Below are 21,665 nucleotides of genomic sequence, written 5' to 3' on the forward strand. Positions count from 1 at the left end.
ATCAGTCAGAATGTGTGCTCGCAGATCAACCGGGTAGACGCCCTGTTGCCTAAGCCCTCCACCACGTTATGCAGGTAAGGTTAGCTGTGTATGTTAGGCATCGGCTCTGCCTTGCTGCTTCCCCCCTAATCCCTACAGTAACTCTCTGAGGTGGATAGCTCCGATCCTCATTTTAAAAATGAGGAATGTGAGTCCCAGAGAGGTTACATAATGAAGAAGCAGCCCAAAGGAGTGCCGCTGGTGGGTGGAGAGCAGGAGCCTGGACTCCTTCCCTGACACCTGGTGAGGACGGTCCTGGACCAGGGGGTACTCACGACTTCCCCATGATTCGAGGACATCATCAAGGGGAGGAACGTATAGGTTCACCCGCATAAGTAGTTGCAACCCTGAATACACCTTAGAATAACCTGGGGAATTTTAAAACTTATAATACCAGGTCCCTCCCCAGAAGTTCAAACTGCATGTCTGGAGTGGGGCCTTGGCATTTTTTAAAGCTCCCAGGTGGTTCCTATGTGTAGGCAGGATTGAGAGTCACTGCCCTTAAGGCTTCATGGAGCAAAGTGAACCACTGAGGAGTACCGCCCCCCCAAGACCCCCCCCCCCCCGCAACACACACACAAGGTCACCATCCACTCTGTTTAGCAGAGTGTTTGGGCTGTCTGCTCTTCTGGGTCTGTGGGTCTCCATCAGTCCCTAGGAGGATGTTTTTGATGAGGACATTCTCCTGGTTTTTATAATGTAAGTCAATGGGCAGTTGAAATCTTTGCTAACATGTCATTCTACTCTTTAAGGGAACGCCCCAGTTAATAATGTGTTGGCTACCTAGATGCTGGGGGTTTTATACTTTCTAGATCTCGGTGGCTTCCGCCCAGGGAATGATCCAGAACCCGTTCATCTTATGCTTTGTTGTTCTTGTTGTTTTTCCTCTCAAAGACAATCGGTCAAGCCAGAGGCAGTCTCCGCCCTTCAGCAAGACCCTTCCCAGTAAACCCAACTGGCCTTCGGCAAAGGCGAGGCAGGCCGCCACTCTGCCAGCCCCGACTTCTCTGCACAAACCTCAAGTCCCACCCAGACCCAAAGAGCTCCTTGAGGATGAGGTAAAGTAACTCTGTCCAGAAGACTGCCCAGACCCAGTGGAAGGCAGGATGTGGGCCGGATAGGGGGAGGGGCAGGACAGTGTGGCCTCAGGCGTGTCTTCCTTCCTCCAGGCCCCGCTCTCCCGCTGGCACTAGCCACCCTGCCCCCTCTAACTCTCCACTGTTATGCTGAAAGGATGTTTTCTTTAAAAATGGCATATATGGTCTTATTTTAAGCACTTTCATTTACTACAGGCATATATATCCATACTGGAGCTGTGCCCCTCTAATTATTCCTTCGAGAAAGAGTCCCTCAGTTTCCTGCAAACCTCTCTTTCCTCCATAATATATTTCCCTCTTTATTCCCCATTGCTTCTCTCCCTGTCCTGCCTCATTTTCTTTCCCCCACCTTCTTTTCTCTCTGATCCTCCACCCCCCTCCTCTAACATGCAGAGGGGTGCAGTGGGACATACACTGGAGACCCCTAGTCTGTAGGAAGACCCGTGGAGGAGCTGACCCCTCACTTCCCTCGGCAGCTCTTGCTTCTCACTCCCTCTCCCCAGTCCCGGGTATCCAGGGACCATCTTTGCCGATTGTCCAGGACCCAACTCTCGGTTTATGTCATCAGTCTCCCTTCTGCCAGCACCTAGATTTTCACGTCTTATTCCATATGGAATTGTTCCAATTTAAAAATGAACAGGTAAACCCATTCAGGCTATTGGAGGAATGACTGATAAAGCCTAATATGTTATGGCTCCCAGATGTATTTGTATTTTAAATAAAGTCAAAGACAAGCCCTCAAACTTAGCCATTAGAACAACCCTACAAGTGTAACAGTCTGAGAAAGAAAAGAACATTAAAGGCAACTCTTAACCATCACGACATAATCTTACTGCAGCTTCTCGAAGAAGTAACTTGTTTTTATAAATTTATTTATGTATATATTTATTTATTTTTGGCTGCGTTGGGTCTTTGTTACCGCGCGTGGGCTTTCTCTAGTTGAGGAGAGTGGGGCTACTCTTCGTTGCGGTGCACGGCTTCTTATTGCGGTGGCTTCTCTTGATGCAGAGCACGGGCTCTAGGCACGCGAGCTGCAGTAGTTGTGGCACACGGTCTCAGTAGTTGTGGCTCATGGGCTCTAGAGCAGAGGCTCAGTAGTTGTGGCACACGGCTTTAGCTGCTCCGCGGCATGTGGGATCTTCTGGACCAGGGCTCGAACCCATGTCCCCTGCATCGGCAGGCGGATTCTTAACCACTGCGCCACCAGGGAAGCCCCAGAAGTAACTTGTTTTTAAATGCCTGTAGATGGTAAAACCTACAGCTTATGAGCATGTTGTGAAATGACCTTCATTTCCACCTTAGAATAATTTGTAGCCCAAGAAGAGATGGAAAAGAGACTTTTAAATAAAATAGAGGCAGCACCCAAGCTCAAATTCCTGCTTTGACCCTTACTAGTTGTGTGACTTAGGCAAGTCAGATAAACTGAGTCTCAGCTTTTCCTCTCTTCAGGTTATTTTAAAGATTTAATAAAGGAATATATATATATATATATATATATATATAATCACTAAATACAGTGCCTCACACAAAGAAGGATTCCATGTATCATATATAGATATTGGATTCCTTTCTACCATATTCTAGATTCTTTATAAAATCCAGTTTTCTAGTTTCTCCTGAAGACTGAGGGTCTGTCAACACTTGGCCAGCCATGGCCTCAAAGCAGCTGAGCCTCATGGCAATACTCCAGCTCAGCTGTGAATCCCTGGCCCCTGTTTCCATTTGTCATCATCCCCATCACTCATACAAGACTTGCACACACCCTGACTCTGTACATGTCCCATTATTGTTCCACGCCTGCTCCTATAAGTATTTGAGGTTATGACCCCCTCTCTAGAGACAGTTTAAGTCAGGAAGTCAGCAGACTGAGAATGAGTATGGTTTGTCAATCCTCAGTCTGTCTGTCAGTCTGAGAGGGGATGCTGCCCTTTCAGGGTGAGAACAGGGTGGCCGGGAGAATCTGAGCGTGGGACATGGTAGGAGACCATCTGTTAGGGTCTCACGGTGGATTCTTTCGGCATTCGGCAAATCCATATGAAGATATCAATTCAGACACAGAATACAAATGAAGACTGCGGGTTTTGTGAAGCTCTCCATTTCTGTGACTAACTGGAGGTGGACCCCAGTGGGGAGAGGCCGAGCATTGCCAATAGCAGCCTGTGGAGGTGGCTCAGGCAAGCCTGAACCAGTGGGAAAAGGAGAAGTCTGGAGGAGGCACATTCTGGAATGGGCAGATGGACAGTCAAGATGAGAAAGAGGTTTAAAAAAGAAAAAAGAAGCCAACATTAAGAGCTGGCTGAGCCATTAGACAGGAAAAGAAGTCAAACAGAAGCATAAATGAAGACGTTTAGCCCTACCATGCAGGTTACAGGCATAATATGGGGGTTCAGGCTGACCAGAGAGTTGGCAGTGGGAGGAAGGAGCATCTGTGCTATAACATCTGTGCTATAGCATCTGCACTATAACAACAAGAGCGGCTAACACTTGACCAGTGCTGTGTGTCGGTCGTGTTCTGAGCACTCCGTATGTATTATCTCATTACATCCTCACAGCAACCCTAGGAAGTGTGTGCTATTATCACCCCCATGACAGATGAGGAAATGGTACAGATAAGGTGCAAAGGGGTTGAAGAACTTGTCCAAGGTCACAGAGGTAAATGATAGAGCCAGCATCTGAAATCAGATGATTACATACTAGATCCCAGGTGCTAAAGAGCTATCCTGTGCCACCTCTCCAGTAGCCACTGAGAAGAGACCAGCTCTTCATTCAACACAAATGTGCCAGGGCTTCATTGGTGCCCAAAGCAGACCCAGTACATGTCCTTGCAGGGCATCAGTTTTGTGATTGTATGTGACCTTGGATAGATTACTCAACTGCTCTCAAATTCCTCACCTGTAAAATGAGGATAAGTACACCTAACTTAATAGTAGGTATCATTGAAAGAATTCAGTAAAATAATGTATGTAAAGCTATTAAATGTTCACATGAGTTGTATTAAGCAAGAAACTCATGTGGGCATTTAATAGCTCATCTTAACGACTCCTGACATGGAATGGGGTGAAGGGCGATGGGAAAGTGAAAATAAGATGAATCCGTGGTGCTCCTAGTTTTCACATTTAAAGTTTGGGGGAAGGCAAACATGTAAATACCTACAGCAGGTGTCTTGATACTGAACATCCAAACACTGGAGTTGATCTAAGATAATTGTTTAAATAATCATCTATATTTTAATCATGCCATTGTAAAAGCTGAGGAAGGATTCTAATAGCATGTAGGCTGTGGCAGTAGAATAATCTGCCTGGCTTCAAAAGACCAATTATTCATGTAACTACAGCCAGTTTTTTGTGATGTGAACATGGGATAATGGGGTTTATATCAAAACACTGCAGCACCGTGAAGATGAACTTGTTAGGACACAGATTATGATGATTCTTGACCATCTGCTTATTTTGGCAGGTAACAGCTTTAGTATAGTGTTACAGCATAGTACTAGTGGCACCTGCCTTTCTGGGTTATTACAAGGAGTAAGTGAGATTACACACGTAAAGTACTCAGAAGAGCACCTGGCAATAAGCGCTCAATACATGTTTGGTTTTTGTTTCCTCCCAGTCCCCATGTTGGCAACCAACCAAGGCAGGTTGTAAAAACCACTTCTGAGATCTGGTTACTTTATTTACCTCTTATAAAATCCCTCCCTCCCTATATTTATGGTCAATTGATTATTGACAAAGGTGCCAAGAAAATTCAACGGGAAAAATTAGTTTTTTAAACAAACAGTGCTAAGATAACTGTACATACACATGCAAAAGAACGAAATTGTACTCCAATCTCACACCATATATAAAAAGTTAAATAAGACTGGATCATAGGTCTAAGTGTAAGAGCTAAAACTATAAAACTCTTGGAAGAAAACATAGGTATAAATCTTTTTTTTTTAATTTTAAAAATTTATTTTATTTATTTATTTTTGGCTACATTGGGTCTTCGTTGCTGTGCGCGGCCTTTCTCTAGTTGCGGAGAGCGGGGGCTACTCTTCGTTGCGGTGCGCGGGCTTCTCATTGTGGTGGCTTCTCTTGTTGTGGAGCGTGGGTTCTAGGCACGCAGGCTTCAGTAGTTGTGGCACACAGGCTCAGCAGCTGCGGCTCACAGGCTCTAGAGCGCAGGCTCAGCAGTTGTGGCGCATGGGCTTAGTTGCTCCGCGGCATGTGGGATCTTCCCGGACCAGAGGCTCCAACCCGTGTCCTCTGCATTGGCAGGCAGATTCTTAACCACTGTGCCACCAGGGAAGCCCAGGTATAAACTTTTATGACCTTGGGATAGACAACGGTTTCTTAGATACAATACCAAAAGCACAAACAACAAAAGAAAAGAGTAGATAAAAGTGACTTTAAAATGTAAAACGTTTGTGCTGCAAATGATACCATAAAGTAAAAAGACAACGTGTAGAATGCGAGAATTTTTTTGCAAATTATATAACTGATAAGAGATTTAAATCTAGAACATTTAAATAACTCATAATCCAAGAATAAAAAAGACAAACAACTCAATTAAAAGTTGGCAAAGGGGTTGAACAGACTTTTCTCTGAAGAAGATATACAAATGGCCAATAAGCAGACGAAAAGATGCTTGACATCATTAAGGGAAATGCAAATCAAAATCACAATTAGATACCACTTCACACCTACAAGGATGCTTACAATCAGAAAGACAGACAATAACAAGTATTAGTGAATATGTGGAGAAATTGGAACCCTCATACATTGCCAGTGGGAATGGAAAAATTGTGCAGCCACTTTGGAAAACAATTTAACAGTTCCTCAAACTATTAAATATAGAGCTACAATATGACCCAGCAATTCCACCACTAGGTATATTCTCAAGAAAAATGTCCATCTACACAAAACTTGTACATGAATGTCCACAGCAACGTTATTCATAATAGCCAAAAAAGTAGAAACAACCCAAATGTCCATCAACTGATGAATGGATAAGTAAAATGTGGTATAGTCATACAATGGAATATAATTTGTCCATAAAAGGGAATGAAGTACTAAAATGTGGTTAAACCTTGAAATAACTATGCTAAGTGAAAGAAGTCATGAAAGACTGTGTATTGAAATATTGTATGATTCCATTTATATAAAATGTCCAGAATGGGCAAATCTTAAAGATAGAAGAAGGTTGGTGGTTGACGAGGTCAGGGGAGGGGATGGATGGGTGTGACTAATGGGTGCAGGAGTCCTCTTGGGGGTGATGGAAATGTTCTAGAGCTAGATTGCAGTGAGGGTTGCACACTGTTAATATACTACAAATCACCAAACCACTTTACACAGGGGAATTTAATGGTATCTGGATTATATCTCAGAAGATTTTTCTAAATATCACTGCTTCTTATGCAGTAAACTCTGAATATACAGCATTTCTGTATTTCTTTTAGGCTGATTATGTGGTCCCTGTGGAAGATGAAGATGAAAACTATATTCATCCCACAGAAGACAGTTCACCCCCATCCGAAAAAGGCAAGAGTTTGTAGTTTTAAGCACCTGAAAACTTCTGCAGTTGACAGAGGCATACAAGACCATTTGGTAGCGAGCTCTAAGGGGCTCAGAAATGATAGTGCCCAGGCCTCTCTCCTCTGTGGCCGTAGCATTTGCCTTCTTTGGCTAGTGGAACAGAGAGCATAGTGAGCAACCCATCTCTGTGTTTTATAGCCTTTACCCTTCTTTCTCCATCCTCTTCCCTGATTTAATACTCTCTTCTCAAGGTATAAAAGCACCTAAGTTCTTCTCTTTAGCTACTCACTTAGAATGGATTTCTTATCAAACCTAATACTCACAAAGTCATGAGCCACCATGTTGACCTTACAAATATTGCCCCAGGAACAGTTTCTGCAGAGGGCTGAAAAAATGAAAGAGTAAAATATGCTCTATGTTCTAATGCTTTAAAATTGAGTGCTATCTCAGGCCCATGAGAAACATTTCATTTGTAAATCCTTCACGAAATAACAAACGCAGTCACAAACAAATTATCTCCAAAAGCCTGTGCCACGTAGCCTCAGATGAGGTGTGGAACAGTGTATGATTACTCTGGATATAGTCGCTATGGAAAATATAATCCTGTATAAACGCTGCCTCTTCAAGTAACATTACTCATCTAATAAACTTGACTCCAAGGTAGCAATACTCGGTTTTTACACTGCCATCACGTCGCAGCTCTCTCCCACGCCCTAAATATCACCGACAGCTTCTAGACCCACCAGTATTTCTGAATTCACCCATCACCATGAAACAATAAATACAAATTAAATGCCCCCACCTCCACCCCCCAGAAACCTACAAAATCCAAGAGGAATGATATGTGCTATGTGTGTTACGTGTGGCAGGGAAGGTGGGGCTATTAATCTGGCCCCTCCATTGTTAGTTCAATGCACGCCTCCTGGTAAAAAAACAAACTCTTTCATCTCCTAGACACCCAGTTTGGCAAATGAAATTCCAAGCCAGTATTCACTTTAATTATTAATATATTCATTCTAAAAATGTTTTTTTCTTCTGAGAAGGCTTCTTTTAATGGCTTGTGGGCTTACTAATTGTGTCCCCCATTCTTTGCAGATTCTCTGGTCTGACCCATCATTTCCACAATGCATTTTTCCATAAATGTGAATCTCCCTCAGTAGACTATCTACTATATATGTATATGTGTGTGTGTGTGTGTGTGTGTGTGTGTGTGTGTGTGTGTGTGTATATAATTATAATATAGGTGTGATTTTGTGTTTCAGCTCCCATGGTGAATAGATCAACCAAGCCAAATAACTTCTCAAAGCCAGCCTCACCTCCAGGGACAGCTTCAGGTAGAGTGTACACAAGATTTGGCGGTTTTGTTTCTGTTTTTTTTATTGTGAAATGATTACATTTGGGGGTTTCATTTTTAATCTGTTCTAAATAAAACAAACAACTCAGAGCAAATATTAAGAAATAATCCCTTGTATTTCCAAATGTCCTAATAAATGGTAACAGAGGCCTCCTCCTCAGGCTCATCCACCGTCTGGGGGCACCTATGTGACGGGACCCTCACCCCCATGCCCCTGTGCCTCTATCAGACAAGTCCTTTTTTTCATCCTACCTCTCTGGGCACTTGGCTGGCTTGCCCTCCTTCTCCCCTCCCCTGACTGAGGACGCCTGCACCGTTCAGCCTCAGCCCTCTGCTCTTCCTTCAGAACGTCGTGCAGTTAAGAGCTTGGGTTATGGGCCAGGCATCCCAGTGCTCCCCATTATCAACTGTATCACTTTGGGTCTGTACTTCACCTCTCCAAGCATCACATTTTCTCATCGGTAAATGGAGATGATAGCCCGTGCCCAGAGACAGGAGAATTCTGAAATTGTGAATGGGAAATTCTTAATGCAGTGCCTGGCACACAGTAGGTGCTTGGTAGAGTAGTATTTTTCACTTCTTCCCGGTTTATCCATTCTTCTGGCTTCACTTCTCTGGTCTAAGCTGATAACTCTGGTGTCCAACCTTGACCTTTCTTCCCTTCTGAACACACTGACCTTCCCACTACCTCGAGCTCAGTGCATCCAACACCCTTACTCTTTGGGCATCCTTATTCCTCTTTACACATCAGCCTCGAGGCTCCATGTCTCAGAGTGCCCATGTTCTGTCCCAATTCTGCTTTGCTTTTTCCTGAATTTGCTGTTCTATTTTAGTTGCCACCACCTGAGCCAGGCTTTCTTTACTTTATCACTTCATACCTTCTGTCTTACAGAGTCCACTAGCCATAATCTTGCCTCTAGGCTCTCTCCTCAGTCACTGAGATGAGCTTCTGACCCCCTCCAAATGTTGCTAGCTTCATTCCATTACAAAGTTAGTTTTTACCATGTCATCCCTACCCAAACCATGAACACTCAGTGGTTCCTAGATGTCTCCTGTAGGGTTTGGCAACCCCCAGACTGAGGCCCACAGTACTGAGTGGCGCCCATACCCCAACCTTTTTACAGCACAGAGAAGTGCAGGAGCTTCCTCAACAGCATTCTCTCCTTCTCCTCTCCCCCACCCTGTACCAAACACACACACACACACACGCGCACGCACGCACGCACACACACGCGCGCACACACACACGCACGCACACGCACACACACGCATGCACACGCACTCCCTTCTGTCCCAGACCTGAAGGCTGAACACAGAGACTGGGAGACTGACCTCCGCTTTCAGGGACGTGCTCCTTGAGAGAAAATGAAAGAAGAGTATTTTTAAAAATCTTTTCCTAGACTCATTTCCTGTGCAATTGCTCACCCTCTTCACAAGTTCTTATTTATCCTCCCCCTCGGAATCCACAGGCTCTTTATACTTGGGGACTAGAGGTCAGAGGCATCTTATCCAGCTCATCTTAATTTCTGGGAACAAATGTCAACACACCAACCTAAAACGTCACGGCGAGGTCGCTTTGGTCCCAACTGAAACGGAGACTCCTGACACTTGATAACTCAGAGGGGCTGTTATTACTGGAATAGAGAACCTTTCACTGAAACAGATAAATGAAGGCTTAAACCCTCCTTTAGAGTATAGTTTAATACTCTCTGGTGCTTACATCTTAAAATGCTCTTCTTGCCTTACACAGACCTCTCCTTCCTAAAACACACCCAGTACTCCAATCAGCCTGTCTTTGCCATAAGACTCTCAGCTCCATGTCTTGCTCATAGCTGTGTTTCCACGGCCTAGACAGGACCTGGCTCACAGTAGGTGCTGAAATGGTAGATGGGTCAGTTGGTTGAGAGAGCGAATGAGTCCCCCAACTCTGGCTGTCTTTAAGGAATCACATGGCCCCATCATGAAGGCATTAGCCCACTGGATTTTTTTATTCATTAGTTTTTATATTAACCTAGTATAGCTATATTTTATCACTAGAGGCATCAGATGAAGAAACCAAACCTGAACAAGAAAATAATTTCCTGGTTAAATGATTATTGGATATAGACAGGAGGAAGTTCAGGAGGAGGAAGGAAGTGAGATAACTTGAGCGGGGGGGCCGTGGGGGGCGCGGGTAGGGAACAAACCTGCACAGCTAGAGCGAGTTTCTGAGTGTGCAAACAGTACAGTTTTCAGAGATGATTTTTATAAAAGGAATAATCAGACTACTTGCCTGTGTCTTTAAATAACAGATCATTGTCTTTAAAGGCTTCAGAAAGTTCCCTGATAGGCATCATGAAAGTGCTAAGGTTTCAGGGTCTCTGTTAAAGTCCCGCTCCACGACACTTGCCTCTGGTTAATGCTGCTTTTGGCTCTTTGATGGCTAATAAGCTGCTGGCCGCAGATTACACAGCGAATTAGGTGCAGAGGTCGGCTCTCCCTCTCCTTCGTGTTCCATACTGGGAAGTACAGTAGCAGGAGTTAGCACAGACTCCAAAGCCAGAGGGTCCAAGTCTTCACTCACTAGGTGCCAGACTTTGAGCAAGCTAAGTAATCCCTCTGTTTCTTAGTTTCCTCTCCTGAAAAAAATGAAGGGGAAAATGGCACCTATACCTAGCGGTATTGTGAGAATTACATGAGTAAAAAGATACGAATCACACTCATAAAATGATAGCTTTGTGATTATTGTTATTGTTCAGAATCCCTTGTTTAACCTGCCTTGATTCATGACCAGCCTGGCACATCACCCGGTACACACCTCAGAGAAGTGTTTCTTCCTTTCCATATAAAGTTTTACTCTAAATTTCGGGGGTGTTTCAACCTCAATACAGCTGGTGTTTGGGGCTAGGTGATTTTTGTTGGAGCTGTCCTGGGCATCGCAGGCTGTTTAGCGGCATCCCTGACCTCTGTCCACTAGATGCCACTAGCACCCCCTTCCCCAGTAGTGATAGGCAAAGATTTCTCCAGTCATTGCAGAAAGTCCCTGGGGGAGGGGGACAAAATCACTCCCAGTTAAGAAGCACTGGTCTAAACAAACTGAAAGACTGAAGTCCATTGTGATTTATCTCTAAATGAACATTTAGAAGAAGGTAGCGCAACCTCTGGCTAATTTGTAGCCTTTGTCAGAAAAGGGTAGACAGAGCATGTATTTCTGAGCTTGCTCTAAGTAAACAGCATTTTTAAAGTATTCTATCTCTTTATTTCTTAAAATAGGGGAGGAGTTTAGGAATTTACAATGCCCTGCTGATATGCAAGCAGAATTTTACCCATAGCCCAAATTATTCTTAAGTTGTTAAATTAAATCTCTTTTATGTATTTTGTAAGAGTTCATATAGTACCTGAGAGTAAGGGATGCTTCGGCTAGTATGCAAGCCCCACTAATGATAATAGGGTGTCTCTAACAGCTAAAAGAGAGTTAAATCCCAAGGGCTTACAATGCCAACACTGAGATCATTAAGAATAAGGAAACCTACCACACTGTATGCAAAACTGAAAAGAGGATGATGTACAAAATATACATGGTAGAAGGAAAAACTAAGAGTAAATTGTTTTCCAAGTTAAGAAACTTCGGTAAGCACCAGCTTGTGCAAGGCCTGTGCTGTTAAATCAAACCTTAACATAACTTTTTGCTCCCTATGATTTAAACAAAGATGATTTTTCTCTTTTATTAGTAAGCTTTTGGACACATCTCCCTCCATTGCATCCCCAGTTTCTCCCTTGGAGCGTTCCAACCAAGAATTCGGCTTGGCCAGGAAGCAGGGATCCTGGCAATGAGAAGGGTACAGTGTTGTCCTACCCCAGCCATGCCCCGGGGTCTGACTTCAGCCGGGGCGGCAGAGAGGGTCACTGGCCTACGAGGAGTAACTCTCCATCCTCCCGTGGGCATTCACAAAAGCAGCCCTCTGTTTCACTAATCTTTCCCCACATAAAGGAGAAGCAGCAAGTGACTCTGACATGCCAAATCATGCCCCAGAGTAACATTATGAGATATTGGCTAGAGAGGACACTGCCTGCCTAGGCTTTCAACTTGAATGGCCTTGGTTTCCAACCCTGGCCTTGCCCGTTAACCCCTCTGAGCCTCTGTTTGCTTCCCTTGATGTTATGTGAGGCTTAGAAGTGGCACATGTGAAGTACCTGGCACAGTGCCCGGCACCTAGAGATACTGCCGTGGTAGATAACAAGATGAGAAAATGAAAATAGCAATAATCATATTTACTGAGATCCTTTATGAGCTATAACTTATGTATCATAAAACTCACTCATTTTACATGTATAATTCAATGTTTTTTGTAAATCATTACATTTATAGAGTTTTGTAACCAGCACTACAATCCAGTTTTAGAAACTTTCTGTGCCTACCCCAACTCCAAAAGAGCCATTATGCTCATTTGTGGTCAATGCTGTTCCCATCCTCAGCCCTGGGTAACCCTGATCTGCTTTCTGTTGCTATAGAGTTGCCTTTTCCAAACATTCATATAGATGGAGTCATATAATATACAGTCTTTTCCATCTCACTCCTTTCACTTAGCATAACATTTTTGACCCTCAAAACTTTCAGTCCCTTTCCAGCAATATTACTTTATATTTGGCTAATTCTTTACATGTTCAAAGTTACCTTATTACCTAACCACAGTAACTCTGTGTTAGATAAAGTAGCTAGTGGCATCCCCATCTCACAGAGGGGGAAACTGAGACACAGTGGCTCGTAAGAGGTCACACAGCCAGTTTGGTGGCAGAGAAATAACTGGAACCCTGTCTTCCTGATGCAGAACCAGAGCTTGTACTGGACTCCACCACCACAGAGGACAGCCAGCATGCCCCTCCTTCTCCTCTGACTGCAGAAGTTATTTACGAGGAGGGAAGGGGAAAGGAAGACGTTGGCCAACTGTTTGCAGATATGAAGGAAAGGGAAGCTTAGTAAAGAAGCCAGGCAGTAGATATGACAACAATAACATGCTCAGGCCAAGCGAGCCCTTGGTGAAAAGAGAGGGGACCCCTGGGAGGAAATTCTGACTTAGACCTTCTTTCTGCTTCCTTATTTTTCAGACGAGGGATTTTTTTTCTCTTCCCCAAAACTTTCTATCAACATCTATGAGTAGCAAAGTGTATTTTCACAATGTGAATCTTAAGTATTGAGAATGTGAAGAACAATATCAACTTGATACCCTTGCTAATAAAACACAGTTAGACTCATACTACTACACATTCAGATGACATTTCAGTTTATTGTCGGAGGAAATGTTAAAAATTCCATATGGGGCTTCCCTGGTGGCGCAGTGGTTGAGAGTCCGCCTGCCGATGCAGGAGACACGGGTTCGTGCCCCGGTCCGGGAAGATCCCACATGCCACGGAGTGGCTGGGCCCGTGAGCCATGGCTGCTGAGCCTGCGCGTCCGGAGCCTGTGCTCCGCAACGGGAGAGGCCACAACAGTGAGAGGCCCGCGTACCGCAAAAAAAAAAATAATTCCATATGTAGTCTCTTTCTCAAAATGTTTTTAAAAATCCCATCAGGGTCAGCTTACATCTAAGTAAGGGTTACATGGGAGGGGCCGTTCCTTCACCAGATGCCACTGGTGAGTGCTTATGGAAATTAGCCCTATGTAAGGACTATGTGTAGAAAGAGTAAATGGGCTCTGAGTGAGAGCCTGAAGGCCTCTCTCTAGTCAAGTACATGAGAATGAACTTTATGATCTCTGTGTTTAATACTTTTCGAGGACTTTTTCTCTTTTTGTGTGTTTGGAATAGGTGGTCCTGTCAGATGAGGTGGCATGGGGGTGCATGTGCTTCTCTTGTTATAAATTCTGAGAGGGCAGAAGCCTATGTCTACTTCTTCAGCTCCTCCACAGCCCCTAACACGGTGCCTCCAAGGGCTTTACACATACCAGGTTCTCAATAACTCTTGCTAATAGATGATTACCTCAGTGTTTACTTATGTGTGCTTTATCTTGCAAACTCAAATACATACTGTGGGCAAGTCCAACCTATATGTACAGAGTATCCCCTTTAAGTCCATTAGGAATTGTGGACTTATAAATGTAGTAAGTTCTTAATTAAAACATTTATTCAGTTCAATTTAATTCAGTAGAGAGCCTTTATCTCACTGAGCAGTAATGTCCAGGCAGGCGGTATCAGCCTGGGAGGAGGCAGCTGGGACACGCTGAGGGGAGCTGGCTTAGCTCTGGCCTCTCCGCATCCAGGCCTGCTGCCTATCTCAGCAGTGAATCTCTGCCTGTCTCTCACCTTCTTCCCTCATAACGATGCTCTGGCTTCTATCTTCAGGTAGAGGGAAGGGAAATGGGCGCAGGGGACAAGGCCCTCTGGGTCCCTTCTGTGACTTCAGAAGATGAGATTTGGGTAATAGCTTGCTGCTTCTCTCCATTTGTTTATTTCTGCAATGAGCAAAGGCCCTAAGAACTCAGAGATGAATGAATGAATGAGTGTTCTCCAAATGTGAGGTTAGGTTTGTGTACTGTGTAAATGTGGTTAGGAATGAGCAGTGTCTATAGGTGTGATCAGGAGTGGTGGGTCTGTGCTCCTCTGTCTCTAGGCACTGCTGTTGTGCACATTTGTGCAGTGCATATAGATACAAGTGTGAGAGCTCTTAGCTCCCTTCCATAGGAACCCTTGTGAGCTCTTATTGAACCCACAGAATCAGGGGCTCTACACTTGTCCCATGGGGGAAATGAGAAGGTCATTTAGCAATGTTTAGATGGAGTTCCTAATTAACATCCTAGTTCTGAGCTTATAAATTGGCATTTATAAAATGTTTCATCACCTTTGCCTATAGGTTTTCCCCCAAAACTTCAATGTAACTACTTATATATGCTTAGCTGAAAGTAAGAAAAAATGTGCATGTATTTCTGAGCCTGCCAGCAAGGCCAGCTCACTGTGACCATCAGCCCTCAGTTCAGGGCTAGAGACTGACCTGTGTATATGTCTGCGCAGGTCGAAAGAGCGGGGCCTGGGACTCTAAGTCAACCTCTTCACCTGCTGCACCATCCCCACTGCCCAGGGCTGGGTAAGTTCCTGTTGCAGAGAAGCAACTCTGTGAATTCAGTGTATGGTCTCCATCACTGCTGTGAGCAGAGCTGCCTGGAATCCACATAGGAGTCCTGCTTGAGAATCTGGGGGCCAGAGGGGGGTGTTTTTCTGCTGTTTCCATTCAGAAGAGCATACCTGCCCAAGCTCATATGCAGGTGCACCTAACATTACAATAGGTGTGTTCCTGAAGAGTGTGGAAATGAAACCCTATCGCCCTGATGTTCTCCACACCCATGCATGCTTCCAGTTGGACTAGGGGTGTCTCTGCTGACATCAAAAACTAGTAGTCTTTCCTCCCATAAACTTCTAGCTAAATCTTGAGCTCATTGACTTGTGTTCCACAAGACACAAGCTCCAGCACCTGAATAATTTTTAGACCCACTAGCAGGTTTCATTCCTACTTTCTACTCCTCGGTTTCTCTTCCAAGTAGTTAGTGATCTGCAAACAAATGTGTACACAGAGCCGCATGCACTGGGTGTTCAATCAAAGCAACACTGCCAAGGTTCCTTTCAAAAGGGAGAGGAGAGAGGCATTCTTTCTCATTGAACTTAGAAGAGCTTTGTAAGATATTGGGTGAATGTAACGTATTAATATTACAAACAGTGACCCCATAATTTCATATTGGCTCAATAGGTTATTTTAAAAGCACATTTAAATCTGTCCAAAGCAAGCCTGCGTGGTTATAGCCTTAATTCTGCCTCTGAGTAAAGCAAAGAAATTCTCCATTTCAGGGGTTTATTAAACAAAATTCTGCGCACTTCTCTCTTGGCTTAGGTTTACCACTTCAGGCAAGTTACTTAGTCTCCTAATCTCTAAAATGTAATAAAAACACCCATTTAAAAAGGACAGTGTGAGATTTAAAAAATATGTGAAGAGCCTAACCCAGTGCAGGCGTCTTAGAGGCACTTGGGAATTGTTAGTATTCTTCCCCCAATCTTCCAGCTCTCAGCCAAAACAAAGTGAGAGATAGAGAGAAAGCCAGTATTCAAAATAAACACAGAAGAGAATTATAAAGCCTTAGAAATATTAGAGCCCAATCTCTACTGAACTAAGACAAACCAGTACGTTAGGTCAGGCAAGCACCTTCAGGACCAGAGATCAGAGTGGGTTTCAAACTTGTGTTGTGCTGGTCTTGGGTTTATCTGTTTGGAATGAAATTCTAGGCAGACGTCTAGCAGAGAAGAGTCACCTGAAGCAGGGGGAACATTGGCGTGGGGAGGTGCTGGCTACAAACGTACCTGCTTGGCCACCCTCATGTCTCCACCCTCCTTCCCAAGACAGTAGCCCTGGGGTGCTGTTGGGGGAAGGGACGGCTCTACATACACACTTTGCAAACGCTGATTCTGGTCCTCATTTTACAGATGAAGAAACTAAAGTTCAGACTGGCCCTCACAGCTGAGAGAAACTGGCCTGAGGTTGCAGAGTAATCAGTAGCAGAACTGGAACAAGAGCTCAGTTATCCTGATTCCCTGGCAACTGGTCCTCCTGTTTATCCCCATTAACCCCTTTGCCATCTGTCAGCAGACCCTATCTGAGGCTATGAAGGATCATGGCTAAATCCTGCTTTCATCCCTCTCTTCCCTTCAAGGATGGTCTTCCTACACACCTGTATCACTTTTACTATTCTAGTTTAAATTTGAGAGTAAAATCAGCTCCTCTTTATCTTTGTTGTGTTTTAACAAAGCCAATCTCTTTTCATCCCCCAGGAAAAAAACAGCTACGCCACTGAAGACGGTGAGTTAATTCTGCTTTTAAATGTGCTTCATGTTTCCCGCAATGTTTATTCTTGTCCACTTATTTAAAGTTGACGATGCTTCCCGCTAAGGTGAACACAGCAATCATGTTGCTGCCCAGACAGTCCAAGAGAAACTTGGAATCCTCACTTGGGTAGGGAAGATGCTGCATGGGAGGGTCACATCCTCCCTGAACCCGGTGGCTTCACTGAATATGAACGGCCGATCAGCGGTCAGGCTCCCTGCGTCCCAAGACCTTTGTCTTCCCCTGTGTCTGCTTCCCACCCGCAGGCCTGGGAACTAATGACTGACAACTGCATATCAGGCACAAAGGCCTGAGTACACTCAACTTCTGGGCAGAACGTGGGGAACCTGGGCCAGCCCACTATTCGAGGAAGCCCACCTTGACCTGGTATCTATACTGTAGCCTGACATTTACAGTCCCTTACAAACACCAAGACGGTGGGGCCCTGAGACCAAAGCCGGATGCCAGATTTCCACTGCATAAGCGCTACTGCCCAGCAGCTGCTGGGGGTCATGGTATCCACCAACCCTGTTGACAGAGTGAGGAGGCCAGGATGACACTGCTCCTTCCCTGACACACTTCCAGTCCATTGTCACTTAATGCAAAAGTGGGCCGGGGGACTGTGTGTTTTTAATTGTTGGTCTTGTGACTGAAAGAAAAGCTATGCATCAAAGAAATGTTCTCCCCCAGTATTTATTTTAATAATATTGCTTTGACTTTTATTTCCACATACCACTGTATTGAAGATCCTTGCCTTTCTTTTTTTTTTTAAATAGACTCCAGTTGTCTCTCAACAGAATGCCTCAAGTGTTTGTGAAGGTAAGCCTATGTTACCTTGACAGATGAGCAAATAACTCTGAAAGTTATTTTGATTAAGGATTTGTATACAAATGTATTTCTAAATTTCTTTAATTATTCATAAGGCAACTGTGAACATAAAACTCAATTTTCTAAACAGAACAGTCTTTACTTTGCCATGAGTAGTGAGTAGCAAAGCTGATCAGGACCTGCGCATGCCAGGCTGCACCTTTGGGGCAGGCCACAGTCTACATGCCCAAAACCTGCCTGTTTGGAGACAGATATGACTTGCCAGAAACAGTGCCACAGTGTTACATAGGTGTGAAGACTTATTTAGAGCCAGTCATGTATCTTAGAATTAATGGCTAAGGTAATGAATTTTTAAAAACCTGTTTGTTCGAACAAGTTCTTGTGCTAAGTTTTCAAAATAATGTTTCCTGAGTTCAAACATCTATCTTAGTACATCTTCAATGCTTCCCTTCCTTTGTTTTATCATAACCTAAAACCCTTATGTATACTTTTTATTAGAACTTTCCCATTAAAAAAATATTTGTATTTGAAAATACTGGGGGAAAAAAAACAGAAAGAAGAAGAATCATCCATAATCTCAACACTTAAAACACTATATAGAAATTAAAATCCTGCACCCGTCTAATTCCAATCTTGAAGGTACCCAATGTTAAAAGCTCACCATTTCCTGAGTTAATGTGGGCACACCTGGTCTCACAATGGACGGTAGACATTTTCTGAATGTGCATTACAACTCACCTGTCTGCTTTGACTGCTCTGTGGAGTTTTTTACATCATTTCCCACATCTTTCTCCCAGGCTGTTCCTGAGGTACTGCTCCCTTCCTGTGTCTTGCTTTCTTCTGCCTTTCCTGATGCTTTTGCCTTGCTGTCCTTCCATTCCTTACAGTCTTCCATGCCTGCTGAGCAGGGAGCTTGGAGTGATAATGGAGCATTAGGGTGAGCCTCTGTAGGAAGTAAGTACAACCCTGTGCAAATTTCATGGCTTCAGAAGCTTCTGAAAACCATCAGAGAACAGGCTCTTGGCATGTCCCATGCGGCTCGGGTGTCCTCATTCCCAAAGGGCTCCCAGTGCAGGAGCGTGGTCTCTCATTTCAAGAGTAGAGGCAATGGCCATCCAAACCCAAAGCGGGTGAGCGGCCTCTTCTGACCTAGGAAGGAAGCCTCCTGGAGGACGGGCGCAAAAGCAGGGATGGTCAAAGCTCATCAGGCCGTGGGGAACCAAAGGGTTCACTGTTTCTCCTCAAATTACCATGTTGTAAAGTCATGAACAAAACATCTCATGTGGCAGCTCGAAGTAACTTGCCACAAACTTGAAACAATCTTCAGAGATTCAAAGCTTCTGAATTTCTCTGCACCTCAAGAAACCCTGAAGTCTATCATCATTTATTTGAGTCTTTGAGTTCTTACTGCTTTTATTTATTCGGGGATCCTCTAGTGGGAGATCAGTAGTTCTCAAACTTTCTTCCATGCAGGAGACAGACCTTTGGACATACCCAGACTTTAACACACCCTAGACGAAATTCGAGGGAGAATAAAGCATTACAATAATTTATAATCACTTTTATTAGTGGTTCAGCAATAAATGTTCTTCACCATAAACTTCTTAGATTTCAGGTTACGCACATTTCCCTGTGAACTAATTATAACTCCACCCCTTCCTCTCTCACTCAGGAAAAGAGTGAAATGCAAGTGAGATTTAACGTTATTATAGGGATAACCTTGAATTTGCTCAATTCAATTTTCAAAAAGGTAGATCATTCGCAAATGCTGATATTTTGCCTCTTATCAGTAAGCAATTACTTATACCATGCCTTGTGACTAATGAAGACACAGCAGGGTGTTGTAACACCTATGTGGAGGCCACATAGGAATCAGGGGTGGCTAAAGCTTGCCCATCTTCTGGCTTTTACTTGTAATCACACACCTAAAGGTCCAGATTCCACAGGTTCAGTCCCCATGTGTTTGTACATTGCCAAGAGGTGAATGCAGAGGTGGTAGGGTGTGCTTGTAACACCGCTGAGTAGGAGTCCTGGTCTTAATAGCTCAGACACACCACCACACTGACAGGACAAAGGGATGACATCCTGGTGAAAGACATGCTCATGGGAAGACATGTGACCAAATCTGGTTCCTCTTGGTTGATGTTTCTGAGTTTGGGCATGGGGACAGACATTTCACCCTAATCCTACTATGATAATTTTCTTAATGCAGAAAAACCTATACCTGCTGAACGCCACCGAGGGTCTAGTCACAGACAAGAAAATATGCAGTCACAAGTTTTTCCTCCTCCTCCCCAGAAGTAAGAATTCTTTCCTTTAAAACTAAGTTTCCTTGGGGCTTCCCTGGCAGTCCAGTGGTTAGGACTCCACGTTTCCATTACAGGGACCACGGGTTCAATCCCTGGTCGGGGAACTAAGATCCCACATGCCGCGCGGTGTGGCCAAAAAAGTTAAAGTTTCCTTAACACCTGCATTGTTATACTGCACAGAAACACTGGCTTGTTGTGATTGGTAAAGATTTAATATTTCATTGCTTCGCAATTAAATTTAAAAAGGTGTTAAGTAGGTAACAACTTTAAAAAAACTGCTTAGAATTACAGAGACTGAACTAATATTTGGGTTAATTATTGGACTTCACTAAAAAATAACACTAGTCAAGTCTCCTCTTTTTATAAAATTAAAGGGAACAATTTTACTTATCCTGAAGGTTTTGGTGCCTCTCCTATCTTTAGATATGTTTTATTGGCCATTCCTGTTGATCCTTTGTGATGCACCTGTTCTGAGTATCTTCAGTGCAAGCAAAAAGTCAAACTTATTCATCTTGTGCTTTGCCCTTTAATTAATCTGAAATTCTTCCTTTCAGACCAATTCATCAAAAACCCATACCTCTGCCAAGTAAGTACAATGAAGGCACGGAGAGCAATATCAGGTATCGGCTAGGGCTGGCTCTTCACGTCTGAGCCACGTGGGGGTCCAGGGCAACACTGCCTCTTCCAGCTGGAGTATCTTAGTATCCTCTCTAGCTTGTTTCCTCATCCGTAAAACGGGGCCAAGAATATTTATTTCATGGAGCTGTTCTGAAAAGTAAATAGATTTGAGATCATTTTTACTTTTTTAGTTTTGATTGAATATTTTACTGGTCATACTGGTCATCTTTTATTTATTTAATTTTTTTCACAACAACAATACAACTATTTTCAAAATAAGATGATTAAGTAAAACAACATATTGTGCTTGGTACATAGAAGGTCCTCAGTAAATGATAGCTATTTAAATTGAATCTACAATACATTTTAATGATCGTAAAATGTATCTACAGAAGGCACCCTGAAAAGAAGATCTGGCAGATATCTGGATAATTTTCCCTAGGCTAATAATACAATACCCTAAAAATATATGAAGTCAGACTCACAGAACAGAGCTGCCCAAACCTTGATTTACTTTCTACTCAATGTAGGAAGAAAATGAAAACACAAAATAAAACCCTCCTGTACATGGATAAGTTGGAAAATACTCCAAAGTAATCAAGATTCAATAAATTTAAATAAAGAGAATAATTATTATATACAAAAAGTATGTGTGTTTATATAAACATAAATCTGTTTCTTAGGCTTTAATTGGATTTTTGATTCATCTTAAATAAAAGAAACTTTTCTAAAATTCTGAACACAAAGTGAAATGGTATAGCTATAGAAATTTTATTGTATTTTTACTACGTACAGCTTTATTATACCCTTTATTGTTTTTCAACCCAAGTCATTCTTTTAACTGACAAATAGTTATTGACTGTCTGCCATGTGCCAGGCAATATTTTAGACCCAGAGGATACAGCAGTGAATAAAACAGAGTCCCTTCCTTTATGGAGCTTCTTTTCTACTAGAGGAGAAATAAACAACTAGATAAGCCATACAATATCAGGCAAATGTTAAAGTGATATAAAGAAAAATAAAGCAAGGTGGCAGTGGGTGGGCACAGAGAGGAATGGAGACAGTGAGG

At 43.4% G+C, this 21,665-nt stretch overlaps 1 protein-coding gene across 1 annotated transcript in view; it reads left to right on the forward strand.

The window, feature by feature from the left end:
• BLNK (B cell linker) overlaps positions 1 to 21,665 on the forward strand; it is a 75,399-nt gene that overhangs the window by 44,164 nt on the left and 9,570 nt on the right. Inside the window, exons 6-13 of the mRNA XM_082854138.1 lie at positions 934 to 1,097; positions 6,574 to 6,655; positions 7,912 to 7,983; positions 14,987 to 15,059; positions 16,790 to 16,817; positions 17,618 to 17,660; positions 19,882 to 19,969; positions 20,533 to 20,564. Of these exons, the coding sequence (XP_082710264.1) occupies positions 934 to 1,097; positions 6,574 to 6,655; positions 7,912 to 7,983; positions 14,987 to 15,059; positions 16,790 to 16,817; positions 17,618 to 17,660; positions 19,882 to 19,969; positions 20,533 to 20,564 (582 nt within the window). The remainder of the gene's footprint in view (positions 1 to 933; positions 1,098 to 6,573; positions 6,656 to 7,911; positions 7,984 to 14,986; positions 15,060 to 16,789; positions 16,818 to 17,617; positions 17,661 to 19,881; positions 19,970 to 20,532; positions 20,565 to 21,665) is intronic.

This window comes from Leucopleurus acutus (assembly GCF_964270905.1).
Source record: "Leucopleurus acutus genome assembly, chromosome: 14".
NCBI lineage: Eukaryota > Metazoa > Chordata > Mammalia > Artiodactyla > Delphinidae > Leucopleurus > Leucopleurus acutus.